The 17,091-nt window shown below is 39.6% G+C and overlaps 1 protein-coding gene across 2 annotated transcripts; it reads left to right on the top strand.

Annotated features, from left to right (window-relative positions):
* Positions 1-684: 684 nt before the first annotated feature.
* OSTC (oligosaccharyltransferase complex non-catalytic subunit) lies at positions 685-11,667 on the top strand. Of its 2 annotated transcripts, XM_008150263.3 has the most exons (4): positions 688-901; positions 4,860-4,953; positions 6,471-6,668; positions 11,089-11,667. In XM_008150263.3, exons 1-4 carry the CDS (start codon positions 763-765, stop codon positions 11,105-11,107), a joined length of 450 nt encoding a protein of 149 aa, XP_008148485.1. In that variant the 5' UTR covers positions 688-762; the 3' UTR covers positions 11,108-11,667. The 2 variants fall into 2 exon arrangements, with proteins under 2 accessions (XP_008148486.1, XP_008148485.1); XM_008150264.3 differs by lacking the exon at positions 6,471-6,668 and having other exon boundaries at positions 685-901.
* Positions 11,668-17,091: the final 5,424 nt, after the last annotated feature.

Below are 17,091 nucleotides of genomic sequence, written 5' to 3'. Positions count from 1 at the left end.
GATTTTCTGTCTGCAAGATTTTAGCATTTACGAGATAGGGATGGCAAAGTAGGGGGACGACACGGGTTACTTAAAATGGTATTTCGGTCGCGTCAAGGTATCAGTCTTAGGCGTCCCTGTAGAGAGGTCCTCTTGACATTTGTGATAGATTTGGATTGGATACTCAAAAATTTTTGAAACGATATTATTTTAGCAATTATTAATAACAATTATTATTATTGCTATCACCACTAATACACCGGGAAGTAAAAGCTCAGCCACCTAGAGCTTTCTCAAGCTCTTGAAAAAAAAAAAAAAAAAAAGAAAAAGCTCATAAAAATGGCAGAGCTTTCCAAGCGTTCCCATTCATCCTCCAGCTCTGGGAACCTGGAACGCCCTGGTCCAATCAGCTCCCGACTCCTGAGCGTCAGCGAGTGGGCGGGTCAGCTGGATGGGGTTCCTCCGCTTCTCGGGCTGGGCCACGTCAGGAGCCGGGCAGGTCCTTGAAGGTACATGAGTCACACGTTCATTCATTATTTCCAACGGACTGAGACTATGACTCACATTTTTGTTTAAAAATATTCAATTACACTTAGGTATCATATCTTGATTTCTGGTTCTTTTTTGAGGTTTCTTGTTTTCTTCTGTGAAGGTATAAACTGCCTGCGAGCGTTGCGGACCTGCCGTGTCCTCCTCCGCGCACGCGCCGGGGGAAGGAAGGACCGGCCCGTTTCCGGGTGGCGTGTGGGGCTGGAGAGGAGCGCTGCTCTCGCCGCCGCCAACATGGAGAGTTTGTACCGAGTCCCGTTCCTAGTGCTGGAATGCCCCAACCTGAAGCTGAAGAAGCCGCCCTGGGTGCACATGCCCTCGGCCATGACGGTGTACGCTCTGGTGGTGGTGTCTTACTTCCTCATCACCGGAGGTAACTCGGGCTGCCCGGGGCTGCAGGCGCCGAGGCGTGGAGCACCTCCCCGCCCCGGGGGCGTCTCAGCCGCCGCCTCTCGGCTCGGGGCCGGCTTCGCTTCGCTCTGGACCTTTTCGGAGGGTGGAGGGAAGTTCTGGGGCCCCAGGTATTAACAGCCCAAAGGCTTCTTTGCCCTCAGGCCCGCTCCTTGATCTTGACGCGCCGGTGTTCTCACTCCCATTGCTTTTCTGCAGCCTCTTAGCCTAGGGATCCATCCAAATCGAATATATGTGTCACGGCCAGGTTTTTGCTTTTTTACTGATGGCCCTAGGTGGTTTGACCAAGTCTAGACTAGGAAAGTCTAGTCTGGCCCATTTCACTGCCATTGTTGGTCAAGAGAGAGTGGGACTTTTATTCTTTTTTTTTTTGTCTTCGGTCCCTGGAACCTTGGAAGAGACTTGAGAATTCTCAAGTTTGTTAGCTCAGACCTAAGGGTTCAGTGTTGCTTTTTTTTGTCCAGTTCAAAAATGAATGTGAATGCAATTTTCTAAAGCCACGCGTTTGTAAATATTTGAGAGTGGAGATAGATTTGTATTCAATAGAGCAGAAGTTGAGAATGTAAAGAATAAGGAAGATAGTATTGCTGTTAAAAACTTGTGAATTGCTGTATCGTGTTCTTTTCAAATACAGAAAGTTGCAAAAGGGGCGTTGCTTTGTGCAGTGGTGAGTTGGCAGTCCCGCTACAGCCTTTCCAGAGCCACCACCCACCCTTTCAAGCCACCATTCCCTGATTTACTCGACTGTGCTGCTGCTAGATTTGGGGAAGTGGGGTACTTAATTTGGAAATGATAAAATTCAAGTCCTACAGGTTAGGGACAATAAAAGTGATTCTCTTGCCGAAACCGGTTTGGCTCAGTGGATAGAGCGTCGGCCTGCGGACTGAAGGGTCCCAGGTTCGATTCCGGTCAAAGGCATGTACCTTGGTTGCGGGCACATCCCCAGTAGGAGGTGTGCAGGAGGCAGCTGATCCATGTTTCTCTCTCATCGATGTTTCTAACTATCTCTCTTCCTTCTTCTCTGTAAAAAATCAATAAAATATATTTTAGAAAAAAGTGATTCTCTTTTTAAGTGAATGGTCAGGGACATCTTCATTTCCATAGATGTTTTGTAAGAATAGTTGTACGGAAGAGGGAAGAGTCTGCAACTATGAGGGCTTAGCTGAATATATCTTTGAATTACAACCTTCCCTCCCCTCAGAGTACTGACAGTTTACTTATCCTAGCATTGTATTAGCATTAACATTTCTCAGCACTTTAATAGGTACTGTGTATTGAAATGAAACTTAATATGCATGTGGCTTTTTTTTTTTTTTTAAATAAGTAATAGAGTCTTCCTGGGCTTTTATTTGCTACTCTTTTACCTGTAACCCTACCTCCCTTAGAGCCAGAGCCTGTGCTTGACTCCTCACAGTTTTCATTCTGGCTACCTTTTCCATGTTGATTGTTGTAATGGGGAGATTCTCTGCCCCTTACCCCTGGGGGAACGGCCAGGAGGAGTCTCATACAAGGAGTCGGTGTTGCCACTGGACAGGAGTCTCTTCAAACAACTGAGTGTACCTTTATAAATAAACAATATTTACTGCAGAGAAATATTCAGCAAGTAATGTATCGAGTCCCAGTTAAATTCCAGGCACCAGGAACTGGGGACAACAGTGAATGTAAAACAAACAAGGACCCTGCCCTCCTGAAGCTTATAATGTCATGGTTGAGATATGTTAAATATCACGTACATTTTTTTTACATTATTTTTTTTCATTGCAAAAATGTCACAAATGCATTGAAGGAAAAGATCAAGAGGTTATGAGAAAATAATGGGAGTTGGGAATATTTACTTTGGAGTGTGGTTCCTGAGGAAATGGCAAGTTAGCCAAAATCTGATGAATTGGAGGAAAGGGTATATATGCTGAGCAGAGGGAAGAATATGGACAGATATGGGGCCGAGAGACCAATTAGGTGGGTCTTGTCGTTGACTTAGACCAGACTAGGTTGGTGAGCAGTGGAGATGGAGGAAAATATAATGAGAGAGATTTTGGAAGTAGATGCAGTAGGTCTTGATGGAGTAATTGGATGTAAGGGGAGAATGAAGTGTGAAGGAATCTTATTGGTGTCTGGTTTGAGTATCTTGAGTAGATGAAAGTATCATTTTTTGAGATCGAACAAAGGAAGTCTTTTCTGGTGGAGAATGATGAACCGGAGCTCACTTTGGGATATGTACTAGTTGGGCATCACCAACTATAATTAGTGGGATGTGTGCATTTACAGGTATGAGTAGCACTGAGAAAAGAGGTCTGTGTTGAAGTTGGGCAATAAGAAATGTTTTCTGAACTCCTCCCAAGTCCCTGTTCTTGGGGAACTTACATCTAATTCCAACGGTGCTAACATTATTTGATATGTGTTGGCACATTGAGAGTCATTAGCACATGGAATTGAAAGCCCTGGCAAGGGATGAGTTCAATTCTGGAGAGAACGTAGAAAAAGAGGACGGTGGATCAAGCCCTAAGGAACTTCCAACACTTACTGGTTTTATAGAAGAGGAGGCTTAGATAGAGGTAGCAAGAAATCATGGACAAGAGGGTTACAAAATAACTTTTGTAACATTTTTTCTTCCAAGAAAATGGAGTTAGAAAACGGGATCGAGTGCTGCTGGGAAACCTAAGATGAGAACTGAAAAGTGGCCGTTGAATTAAGCAACATGAAGGTCATAGCAACCTTAGCAAGAGTGATAGCAGTGGTGACAGAAGCCTGATTGGAGTGAGTTGAAGAATGAAGGGTAGCCATAGCTGATTTGGCTCTGTGGATAGAGCGTCAGCCTGTGAACTGAAGGATCCTGGGTTTGATTCCGGTCAAGGGCACATGACTGGGTTGTGGGTTCGATCCCCAGTGGGGGCGTGCAGGAGGCAGCCGATCAATGGTTCTCTCTCATCATTGATGTTTCTATCTCTCTCCCTCTCCCTTCCTCTCTGAAATCAATAAAAGTTTATTTTTTAAAAAATGAAGGGTAAGTGAGGAAGGGGAGACAGCAAAATTAAACCCCCCCCCCTTTTTTTTTTCCCCGAAGAAAGCCTGACTCCCTTTGAAAAAGGAAATACATAAATGGGATGTTAGCTAGGATGGTCTGGAGTCAAGGAAAGGTTGATGTAGGGAAAGACAGGTTGAAAATACAGGAGAGAGAAGAAATATCCAAAGGAACCAAGTCTGAGAAGGCAAGAGGGATGGACTTCTGCTAATTGGGAAGGGATTCTTCCTTGATCTGAGCTAGAGGGAAAGAGGTGAGGATATATGAGGGTACCGGTTTGTAGTTGGGGGAGGAGGGATTAGGGAATTCCACTATGATTGTTTTGTTCGTGGGGAGGGAGACAATCTGTGCTTAAGAAAAGCTGGGAGTGAGGATGCTGGAGAATCATGGAGAAAAACAGATGTTGACATGGGAGATTCGGAAAACTTAAAATGTTGATAGATATTAAAATTAATGATCATGAGTATTTAATGCTAATGGTGTGATTAAAAATGTTTCCTTGTTTTATATTTAAGCAAGAAAGTTTCTCTAGTAGCTCTCAATTTATAGAAACAAACCCAAGTTTATGTGGAACATTTTCTTGAACTAAAATATAATCTTTAATGTTAAATCTCTTTTATTGTGGAGTCATACTTGAGTATTAGAAACAGTTACTGAATGAGTTTCTTTTATGAAATAACTCTTAAAGATAATATTGTTTTACAAGTCATTCTAAAGTATTGAGTTGAATTTCTGAATGGTTTTATCTGAAGTTTAGGAGATTAGCTGGGCCTCATTTGATTATAATAGTATATATCAAGACAGTCCTATGTACATGTAAATTAACCTTTAGAGACAGACAGAACTAATCCTGTTTTAAAAATGAGGAATTCTCTAATCTATACTATTGCCTTTCGTATAGGAATAATTTATGATGTTATTGTTGAACCTCCAAGTGTTGGCTCTATGACTGATGAACATGGGCATCAAAGACCAGTAGCTTTCTTGGCATACAGGTAAGAGAAACCTTTTTGAATGATTTGGTTGCTGGGCCATGCCTGCTTATTTAAAAATAATAGTGAAACCTATGGAATCCATTTGTATTTAGACATTAGCTGTTTTAAAATGCTAAATTTAGAAATGGCAGGAAGTGAGCAGGAGTAAGAGAAGTATGTTACCTATTCATTTGTTAGGAAATAACATAACAATGATATGATCACTTATTTAAAGGAGGATATCAGTTTAAAATACATTTGTAGACTGTCTGGGAATCAGCAAACCAGTTTGTAAGTAATGTAAGTAAAGCTTTATTGGAACTAGGTGTGCCCATTTGTTTGAATATCATCTGTGGCTCCTTTCAAACTACAGTGGTAAGTGTGGCACAGACCATATGGCCTGTACTGTACTATCTGGCCACTTAAATATATATTTCTAAATAAGAAACACAATTTTTGAGACCTGGGAGTTCCTTTTCAGCAATGAAACACCGTTCTAGTGTGGTTTGGTTCACTTGAGCAGTGCTTATTGTATTGCTTTTTATAATCCACTTGTTAATTGTCTACTTAAACATAGCTATATATTTGTATTTATACCTTACAAATGGTGTCCTTTGCATAGGATATTCTTGGAAAGATGATTGTGGTTCTCTGGGGAGGGGATCCAGATGACAGGCGATCTTGGTAGGGAAGTTTCACAGTGTCTTCATTTGTGCTATTTGAATTTTGAACCTGGTGCATGTATTGCGTTTTCAATTAAAGCAATTAGTTAACAAAAAATATGTACCTTCCTTGCATATTCCATGTAGAAATCATCCCTTTAACAGAGAAATTTGCTTTTGGGGGTCCATGAACCCAAAAAAGCAGATACAGATAATATACAAAAATTTGCATATAATTATAGGGATTTATAGATCACTGGGAATACATGAGGGGTTCATGGAGTCTTAGTTAAGGGAATACATGAGGGGTTCATGGAGTCTTAGTTAAGAACACCTGCTTTTAAATTTTTCCCTTTGAAACTAAAGGTATATTAATTATTATAAAACCTTTTAAGACACATTTCTAACCAGTTCAAAATTAATTTGAAATCAATAGAAATTTAAATAGCATAACTTTTAAAAGCTAAAGTTCTGGGTAAAGGACTTAAAAGTTCTGGGTAAAAGCTTAAAGTTCTGGGTAAATATACATGTAATTGGCTTTTTAAGCTAATAATTAAAATGTGAGTACTGATTTTCATAGACAGTAGTGTTAGTTGAGATTCTAAAACTCTTTGGACATATGTTCCATGAAGACAGCATTTTGTCTGTTTTATTCATTGTTATAGCCCAAGAATCTAAAATAGTATTTGATATATAATAGGCTCTCAATAAGTATTTGTTGAAATGCATATCCAGAAATGTAGTAAAATAGTTGTAAGGGTAAGAATAAAAAATTAGCACAAAAATGTTTTAGCAGAAAGGAGAATTTCAGTTTAAGGAAAAAATAATTTGTTGTTCGGGGAATTTTCAAATTTTGCTGTGGTCTTTCTTTTTCAGAGTAAATGGACAATATATTATGGAAGGACTCGCATCCAGCTTCCTGTTTACAATGGGAGGTTTAGGTTTCATAATCCTAGACCGATCCAATGCTCCCAACATTCCAAAACTCAATAGATTTCTTCTTCTATTCATTGGATTCGTCTGTGTCCTATTGAGTTTTTTCATGGCTAGAGTATTCATGAGAATGAAACTGCCGTAAGTTATTAAGTACTTTGTGTAATCAGCAACTTATGTTGCAAATTGGTAAAATAATTACCTAGATCACATAAAATTATAGATTTAATTTAACCCATTTTGACATGAAAATTCTGAGAATAAAAAAAATGTAACTTTCTCAAGGTTATAGCTATAGTTAATAGCAAAATTGAGACAAATAGGTATTCCTGATTGCTATCTTCATGCATGTTCATGAGAAAATTTAGTTATTTTGCTGTAGCATCACTGACCACTGTTTCTCTAAAGTGATTTTGGGTTAGTTTATAACATATGGGATTTTAGTAGTATGGTGATAGTAGGGAATATTTTCAAGACATTAATTGCTGCTGCTTTTTAGTATTAGTATGAGGAAAACTCAATAAGCCTTAGCTGGGAAAGGGGAGTTGCCTCTCTAAAAAGATAGGAAAAGGATTTTACTCATATACTAGTATATATCATTTTCATTCAGAAAATTTAGAATAAAGATAAATTTGTTTTATGGCAACTTTGATAATTCCATTTGAGATCACTAATTTGAGATGTAGACAAGTATAATCATATTTCCCTATATTTGATTTCACCTATGGAACTTTTCAAGTTTCAACTATACTGATTTCTTAGAACTGATATCCCCTTATTTATTTATTTTTCCTAAAGAATAGTTTATTGATTTTTTTTTTTAGAGAGAGAGGAAGGGAGAGGGAGAGAGACACATCGATGTGAAAGAAACTTCGGTCAGTTGCCTCCCATGTGCACCCCAACCCGCAACCTCGGTATATGCCCTGACTCGGAATTGAACTTGCAACCTTTTGGTGCGTGGGATGATATTCCAACAAACTTAGCCACCCGGCCAGGGCTCCCCTTATTTTATTATAAGAGATAATAAAGGGATAGGAATGTGTTTGAATTTCACAAGTTTACTTATTCTCTGGCTTAACCTGTGCATTAACTGTAGCACATCTCGGGGAGAATGGACAGACTTTCCCTGAGAAAGTTAGAGGTACTTATCCTGCATTGGTGTTCCCATCTTAGCCTTTTAGGACGGGAAAAGAGAGCAGTGTTCTTTGACAGCTGAATATCGGTGTGGCCATATAACTCCCTCAGACTCCTCTGCCAGTGGCTCCTGTTTCTATCCAAGGGAAACAATTTTGGCCATTGGCTAAATTGTATGAAGACTTACTAGTAGGTGCTTAAGCCTCTTTTTTTTGCTCCTCTTTTTTATGTCCCTGTTGGAAAAGGTGTACTGGGAGAGTATATGAAAGAGGCTAGAGTTTTCCATAGCAAAACAAGAAAAAAGGAGGCTCTCAGAGAGGATAAGGAGACTATTAAAAATTAACAACCCAAACAGAAGGAACCTTTGGAGACACAGCAGAACGAAAGTGGGCTGCTGCCCATAGAACCAGACTTGTTCTCATCCTACCTGTGCTTCCCATTCTTCCCATGGTTTCAGGTCCTCTCCTTAGGATGAGTGTGTTTTTCTTTTAGCACAGGCATTTGACTTTCAGAGTAATAGAGCTATTGACTGCTTACTAAAATACTTTTATAAGTATTGTAAAGCTGTATAAAATAGACTAAATAGATACTATTTTATGATTGAAGACAAAAGGCCTGCTTTGCTCAGACTAGTAAAAATTGCCATTTTAGAAATTTGAACTAGTGTTTATTAAGCCTGATGAGAAAAGCTAGGGGGCCCTTGAGTAAATATTAAGATCATGGGATCAGTTCAGAAAAGAAATTTTTCTAAAGGCAGAAAATGGGGGAGGGGGAGACTTGAAAAATAACAATCTATAATAATAAAAGCGTAATATGCTAATTAGACCGGACAGTCGAACGGCCTTCCGGATGTCCTTCTGGATGAACCTGCGGCAGAGGCAGTTAGGGGCGATCAGGCAGGCAGGCAGGCAAGCAGTTAGGAGTGATCAGGCAGGCAGACGAGTCATTATGGGTGATCAGGCAGGCAGGCAGAGTGGTTAGGGGTGATCAGACAGGCAGGCGAGTGGTTAGGAGCAAGCAGTCCTGAATTGCCAGAGGGATGATGTCCGGCAGTCGGACATCCCCCGAGGGGTCCCGGATTGCAAGAGGGTGCAGGTCGGGCTGAGGAACACACCCCCCCTCCCCCCCCCCCCCCCCCCCCCGTGCATGAATTTCATGCACTGGGCCTCTAGTGTAATAATATTTTACTTAACATCATTTAGGGACTAGGGTGATGCATATATATGATTCTTCCATATTAGTGAAATTTAATCCTATATTCTCTCTCTCCCCTCCCTGCCCTCCCTCCATCTATAAAATCAGTAATAAAAAAAACAAAACAAAACATACAAACATATTCTTGGGTTGGACTATGTATTTTTGGCAGCTTGAGCAAGGATTTGTCCATTTAAGTACTCTTTTTAAAAAAAAAAATTTTTATTTCAGAGAGGAAGGGAGAGGGAGAGACAGATAGAAACATCAATGATGAGAGAGAATCATTGATTGGCTGCCTTCTGCACGCTCCACACTGGGGATCAAGCCCGCAACCTGGGCATGTACCCTGACCGGGAATTGAACCCTGACCTCCTGGTTCATAGGTCGATGCTCAACCACTGAGCCATGCCTGTTGGGCTAAGTACTCTTTTCCATCTGAATTTGGGTTGAAAATAATCCATGGATTTATAATGCATAAGCATAGGTCACACACTAGTTACAAGGAAGAATGCCACAACATATAACTGTATCAAGAGATCGATGTCCAAAAGTGTGTGCTTACCTGTCAGTATGTGCAGGTGACAGGCAGCTGTCCCTAAAGAGTCCTCAGTATGTCAGGACTGCCAAGTGTAGGCTAGCTGTCGAGTAACCTCTGCTGGTGCAGATATTAGTGCATACTTCCTTACAATCTTGAACACTTCTTTCTTGTGAAGTTTAGGTCTTAAAGTACACTTATTGTGAAGTATCAGGCATTATAGTAGCAGTATTGAGTCCTCAATGTTAATATACGTATATTCTAAAAGTCTTTTTATTTTTTATTTTAGTTTTTTTTCTTGGTGGGGGATGTGGGTGAGTAGTATTGGGTTGTATTGGAGTTGTTGCAAAGGTGGTTGTATGTGTGAGATATAAGTTCTCTCTGTACTCTGAGTTTGGATTGGCCAGGCTGATACAGCAGGAAAGGAAGTGAAAATGAGTTCTAGGGAGATCGCATTGGCTGCACATAGATCTAGGCTCAAGAGAGTCCAGAAGCTGGAATAGAAGAAAATCACAGTCTGAGTATCTGCTATGTGCCAGGCATTGTAGTGGATCTCAATCCTATGAAGGGTTTCGATTCCTTACCTTATAGATAAAGAGACTTAATTCAGAACTAATAATAGCTAACATCATCAAGAACTTAATTACATGAGTAGTATTTACTATAGGAGTGTTATAGGGTCCAAAGGAGAGAAGTTCTGAAGTCATCAGTGAAGACAGGGTCTATTAAATCCTTTCCTAATGTGGCTAGCTTTATCTAGTCTCCCCCCCTCGCCCCCTCCTCAATCTTGCAGGTCCTTACTAATAGGTTGCAAAGATTAATTGCAAAGGGAAAAGTTCGGAACTTTAGAAAACGAAACTTAATGCTTAAATTTAAAAGGGATTCCAGGCCTAAGTTGTACATTTAGTAAAAGGATCTTCTGTTTGATCCACATGAAGTTCAGTCTGCTCAACAGCTGCAGCCTAGGCCCTTCCCTGCTGTCCAGACATTTCCCGAGGAGCAGAGGTGCAGGCCCACACTGCCGCACCGTTTCCCGAGGGCTCAGGGCTCACTTCCCAGGTGTGAGTAGCTCCTGATCCTCCTGCCTTCTCCTTTGGTAATATTAGGGTTTTTAGAAAATCAAAACCAGCTTCTTTCCATTAAAAGGTTTATGATTTTTGTTACACTTGAGAAAGTCCAAAGAAAATTGATCCTGATTCTTTATCTTTAATTTTTACATAACATTTTCTTTTATTTACTCTCCCCCCCTCCCCCATTTTGTGTTGTTTAGCGTATTGGTTTGTAACTTTATCCTTTGAGGAGGAAGAGTAATGGAACTGAGGCCCAGTAAAATATTGGTGGCAGGGGCGGGGGGCGGGGGGGCAGATAATGAACTAAAATCCATAAAAAGGAATCACACGATTATATATATAAAAGCCTAAAATTCAAATTGTTCCCTCAGGACTTCAATCACTTGCTATGACGTGCGCTGACCACCAGGGGACGACATGGAACAAAGGGAGGCCCTGGCTGACAGCCAGAAGGCTCTGATAGGCCCTGATCGCTGGCCAGGCCTAGGGACCCTACCAGTGCACAAATTTTGTGCACCAGACCTCTAGTATTTTCAGATTATTCATTTGATTCATCATAAAAATTGTTGGGGCATTTTGAAATGTTGCTCCCTTTTCACTTTTTGTGTTTATAAATTTGTTTCTGTAGGGGCTATCTGATGGGTTAGCGTGCCTTTTGAGAAGAAATCTGTGGATACTGGATTTGTTCCTGATAATGAAGTTTTAAAGGTGGTACCAAAACTCTGCTATGAAATACGGAAAAGAATAAAAAGCAGCAGAAAAGAAGCATCTAGTAGGAAACATGGAAACATATTAAAGCTCGGACTAGAATATCTTCTTGGTATCAAAGAGACAAGCTTATACAGTGTTTTTTCCTGCTGACCTACACTGACATACCAAGGTTAAGTGGCATTTTCTTCTCAGTTTTTAATTTAAAGAAAATATACTTCATTTCTACACCTATAATATTGAATAGAGTAATTATTTTTTACAACCATCTTAACATTATTTTGGAGATGACATTTCTGACTTTCAGGAATGAATGTATATTCAGGAAGCGAGATCCCATAAGCTGAGAACTCTGGACAGCTGACCAGTTTTACCTGTGGTGCTTTGCCTTTAAACAGAGTGTGTGATAGCAGCACATTATTTCAGATGTGTATGTAAGACTGTTTCCTGAACAATAAGGTGTATGAAAGGAGCAAAAATAAAGAATTTTTCTAATTAACACCTTTTATATTTGTTTTTTAATTGATGATATTAACCTTTTGGACTATAATTATTTAGTCCCATTGTGTGATTTTAGCTACTGATGGTGGTTTAAAGTCTCAACATATAGTTGGTAAGATGCCCTATGAGATAGCAGCTTCACATTCCTATATATATTCAAGCTGGACTGCATGTCTGTATCAGAATTGTTGGAAATGTGATGCGTTAGATGAACATTCCCTTCAGCCTTTCATTTTTACTAACACACATTTGAGCACAGCTGAAAATCATCTCTATACCAATGTGGTTTTTCTGCTAGCCAGGCCTTAGTTCTCTCCGACTGGCCATGAACTTCTCTAGTGGCTCAGTTCTTATCCTAAAATCTTTAAGATTACAGGAAAGTTTTCTTCCAGGTAAATTTTTTTTTTCTAATTCCAAGACTGATCTAAAAGTAGCTGTTAATTAAATTAAGAAGGATTCATTTATTCAAAAAATGTTTTGAATATCTATTATATGCCAGCCAACACTGAGGATTATTGGACTCAATAAGATAAAGGCTCTCTCCTGATAGAGGGAAGAGAAGATAAAGTCTTATAGGGAAGCCAGATAATCAAAAGATAAAAATGTTTATAAAATGTCAGATACTGATAAATGCTACAAAAATCAAGCAAGGTAAGTTAATAGTTTGTACTGGAGTGATAAGAGATGTGGGAAGAGGTTGCTATGCTCCAAAGCTATAAAATGGAAAACAAGACCTGTATGTACTCACCAACTTTAAAGACTTGATTTAACTTTAATTACACTTTTTGACCAATTTCAGAAATTTTTTAATTTTTATTATTTTTGTAATTCTCACCCAAGGACTTGCTTATTGATTTTAGAGAGAAGGGAAGTGTGTTTTTGTGTGAATGTGAGAGAGAGAAACATTGATGTGAGAGAGAAACATCAATCATTTGCCTCCAATATGTGCCCTGACCAGGTATTGAATCTGCAATCTATGTAGGGAACCAAACCCACAACTTTCAGTGTACGGAACAACACTCCAGCCAACTGACCCACACCAACCAGGGCATATTTGGCCATATTTTAAAACTAAGCTAGATGGATAGAAGATAATCTAAAAGTGTTATCTTCAAAAGGTCTTTTTCTAAATGATTGAGTAGTGAACAGTCCTGTTAAGCACCACCAGATGGTGCTATTAAGCTTTGGTGTATTTTTCTGTGTTAACCAGCTCTTAAAAGTTTTGGTTTTGATTTTTTTAATAAAAAAGAAAATTTACTAAATACAATGAAATATATTTGTAGGTGCTACAATTTTTTCTGGTAAAATTGCAATATTTTTTGTGAAGAAAGTAATTGTACCTTGTACTGGAGTTAAAATGTTTTTGGGGATACTAAACTAAAATGGCACAGCCTGACAGAAAGCCTCCAAGAGGTGTAGTGAATAAGAGAGAGTAGATTAATAGATTAGATTGGGCCCAGCCAGTGTGGCTCAATGGTTGAGCATTGACTCATTAACCGGGAGGTCACGGCATGCCCTGGTTTTAGGCTTGATCCCAAGTAGGGGGTGTGCAGGAGGCAGCTGATCAAGATTCCCTCTCTTTCTGAAACTAATCCTATCTAATAAAGAGGGAATATGCTAATTGACCCTCACACCGTTGCAAAGATGGCAGCACCCACAGTCAATAAGGAGGGAATATGCTAATTGACTGCCCTGCCCTCAAAGATGGCGGCGCCCACAGCCAATAAGGAAGGAATATGCTAATTGACTGCCCTGCCCTCAAAGATGGCGGCGCCCACAGCCAATAAGGAAGGAATATGCTAATTGACTGCCCTGCCCTCAAAGATGGTGGCATCCACTCCCCTCAGTCCTCAGCTGCCCAGGGCTGGCCCGAGGTGCAGGCAAGCCTTGGATGATGGCTGCCCAGCCAGCCAGGGCCAGCCTGAGGCGCAGGCAAGCCTCAGATGGCAGCTGCCCAGCCTCCCAGGACTGGCCGAGGCTTGCGCTGCCGGCAGTGGCAGCAGCAGAGGTGTGATGGGGGCGTTGCATTCCCCTGATCGCTGGGTTGCCTCCCGCCCCTGAGGGCTCCCGGACTGTGAGAGGGGGCAGGCCGGGCTGAGGGACCTCCCCTCCAGTGCATGAATTTTCATGCACTGGGCTTTTAGTAAAAACTTATTTTTTAAAAGCTGTTAAAAAAAAGTAGACTAGAAAAGAAAAAAAAAAAAATACACTAGATCAGAAGCAAAAAAGTCTTTGATTTTATTACAGGATTCTCCAGGAAATAGGTACTACAATGGAGTCCGAAGTGCATTGTGAGAGAAGTAGCAGAAAGAAGTAAAGGAAGAATGCAACATTAGCTGGGGGAAGCTGTTATTCTGTGATGCCAAGCTGACAGAGTTGCTGTTAGCCCAGTGGTTTTTAATCTTTTTGATCTCATGGCACACATAAAGTAATTGCTAAAATTCTGTAGCCCAGCCAGTGTGGCTCAGTGGTTGAGCCCCCACTCATGAACCAAGAAGTCCCTGGTTCTAGTCCCAGTCAGGGCACATTTCTGGGTTGTGGGCTCAGTCCCTAGTATGCCTCTTCGATGTTTCTATCCATTCCTCTTCCTTTCTCTCTAAAATCAATAAAAACACTTAAAAAATAATAATTTTTAAAATTAAGTAAAATTCTATGGTACATGAAAAAAATTTTTTTTGCCATTCTGACAAAAAAATAGGTGTAATTTTGATTCATTCACACCAGATCGCTGTTGTGTTGGCTGTTGTCATTTTTTTATTTGACAATCTAATGGTAATGAGGTCAGTGCCCCTGATTACTAGTAAATAGATATTGCATGTTTTAAAAATTCTTGCTGCATACCAATTGAAAATCACTGTGTTGTCCAATGGTTAGCTCCAGAGCAGCAAAACTTGCCTATCAGAGGAGTAGTATGTTGGATGGAAGTGGCTAGACCCTCACACCATTGCCTTCTCAGGGCTTTGGCCACCCTGAGGTTAGCATGACCTTGGCTGCAAAACAGGTGAATCCTGACAAAGTTAGCAACGAGGCTGTCAGCTGGCCCCACTCATAGCCAGACAGGAGATCTGAGCCATTCATCTGCGTCACGGATTTGTAAAGAAAACATCCTCTTTGCAGGATTAAAGTGAGGAAATCCTATATACCTTGCTTATAAAAGAAAGATTGGACTATGATTGTCGTTAATGTTTGAGTTGGGAAGTAAATGGTACATGGAAGTAAATGGAATAAAGGTTATCTTCCTGTTTTGCTGGTAAGTGAATTGAGATGTGTTTGCTGTAGGGCTTGAAGTAGAATCCAGGTCTTCTGCATAGCAGACCAATTGTTTCCATTATGTGCTGCTATTTTTTGGGATAGAAGATCACTCTGAATGTAGTAATAAGAAACATACATTAACTTGTAAAAGACAATGCCAAGTGCTGGGTTATATCAGTGAGCAAGAAAAGCACAACCTCTGTCCATGGGTAATTTATAATTTAGTGAACCTACACAACCAGGCCAGTTCTCTGCTATTGGAGCTCATGACAGGAGTACTGAAACCCAGATTTGGGAAGAGAAGGCTTTAATTTGGCTTGGGAACACTGGGCTACTCATCTACCCAAAAGTTTTCAAGTATAAGTACACTTTTTCCCCAAAATCTCCTTTTCTTGTGTTACTCATGAACTAAGTCTCTTAATTGCAAATGAGAGAAACTCACTCAAGCTATCTTAAGCAACAAAGATTATTAGGATACTAGTGGCCCGGTGCACGAAATTCATGCACATTGAAAGGGAATTAATTAGATGAAATATTTTAACCCTTTGCACTCGCTTGCTTTTTTCTCGATTCCTTTATTCTAATGCTAACCGTGTCGAGTCACACTCGACATCCGAGTGCAAAAGGTTAATATTGCTATTTACCCTTTCTCTATAATAAAAGTGTGAGAGATAAAAGGAAATGAGTACAATGTATATGAAAATAATACATAATTTTATTAATAAACAATAACAAAATGATATAACAACAATAACAAACTCATAATATAAAAACAACATTGATGCAAATAATGACTGATAAAGTGATTAAACTTATTCTAATATCTCCCTGTATACCACGTTAAGAGTGAAGACACTTTCAGAGTGCTTGACTAATTTCCCTTGAGATAAAGTATTTACAACTTTAACGTCACATGCTCTTTGAACTCAAGAGAAAGCAACATATAACTGACCATGTCCAAAAAGGGGTTCAGGTAGGAATATTCCTACTCTGTCTAGAGTTTGTCCTTGTGATTTATTAATAGTCATCACAAATGCTGGCATAATGGGAAACTATCTTCGAATTAATTTAAATGGGTGGCCAGTGTCAGATGGGGACAAATCAATTCTTGGAATCAGAACAATCTCTCCCTCTGCAGATCCTGTTAATATTTCAGCTTTGATAATGTTAGGTCACAATCTTTTGATAATAAATCTGGTACCATTACAAAGACCCCATTTACTATTAAGATTTCTCAATAGCATGATGATTGCACCCACTTTCAATTTTAATTTATGACATGGCATTCCAGAAGGAGTAATACTATTAAGAAATTCAATAGGAAAATTTTCCTTTTCAGCATCATCTGTTGAGTCAATGGAAACATCACTCAAATAGGTGTGAAAATCTCCATCAAGTATATCCAAAATTTCTTCATTTAATTTTTGAACGTGCTCATTTTTTGGACAAAGAATTGCACGTTTAGATATATTTTTAATATTATCTATAGATATACTATTTCCAAAGGTGGCTTTAATAATAGATCCATTAAAAATCATTTCATGGGGAATTTCAATAATATCCATTCCTAAATGAAAACTGCTATCAAGTTTGCCATCTCCAAGTTTTACTAACCATTCACTATAAGCAGAATCCTCTGATCTCATATTTGTTTTAAGAGACAACTGTCTGAAACATCCCCAAACACTACAGTACTTTAAACTTGTTTGTACTATGGCCAATCGTAGAGCATGGTGGCACAAAAATCCCCTCTGAAAAGAACTTTCCCACCAAATGCAACATTCAAAGTAGCGCCAGCGAGAGCTTTATATGTATGGCACGTGTGCGAGTCAAAGTTTATTTTTAAATTTCCAGTGTGTGTCATATGTACCGGTTGGTCGGACTGATGGACAAATGTCGGTCACTTAGCCTTTTATCTATACAGATTATGAGTCATGATTTTACCTTTTTAAAAAATTATCCTTTAATACCTCCAAAGCACAATGAGTAAGAATCTGAAGGTTTATGTGGCTTCTATATGGTGTCTAGGACAAAGTTCTTTCCTTTACCCACCACTCACTCCTCTCCTTTTACTCTTGAGTGTTAATTCCAACATAATTTTTGTAACACCTCTTGAAAAGGATCCCACCAAGTTTTTGATAGTCCATATGATAAAACTTACAGAAAAATA

This window comes from Eptesicus fuscus, chromosome 2 (assembly GCF_027574615.1).
Source record: "Eptesicus fuscus isolate TK198812 chromosome 2, DD_ASM_mEF_20220401, whole genome shotgun sequence".
Lineage (NCBI taxonomy): Eukaryota > Metazoa > Chordata > Mammalia > Chiroptera > Vespertilionidae > Eptesicus > Eptesicus fuscus.
This window is presented reverse-complemented; position numbering and strand designations above follow the sequence as displayed.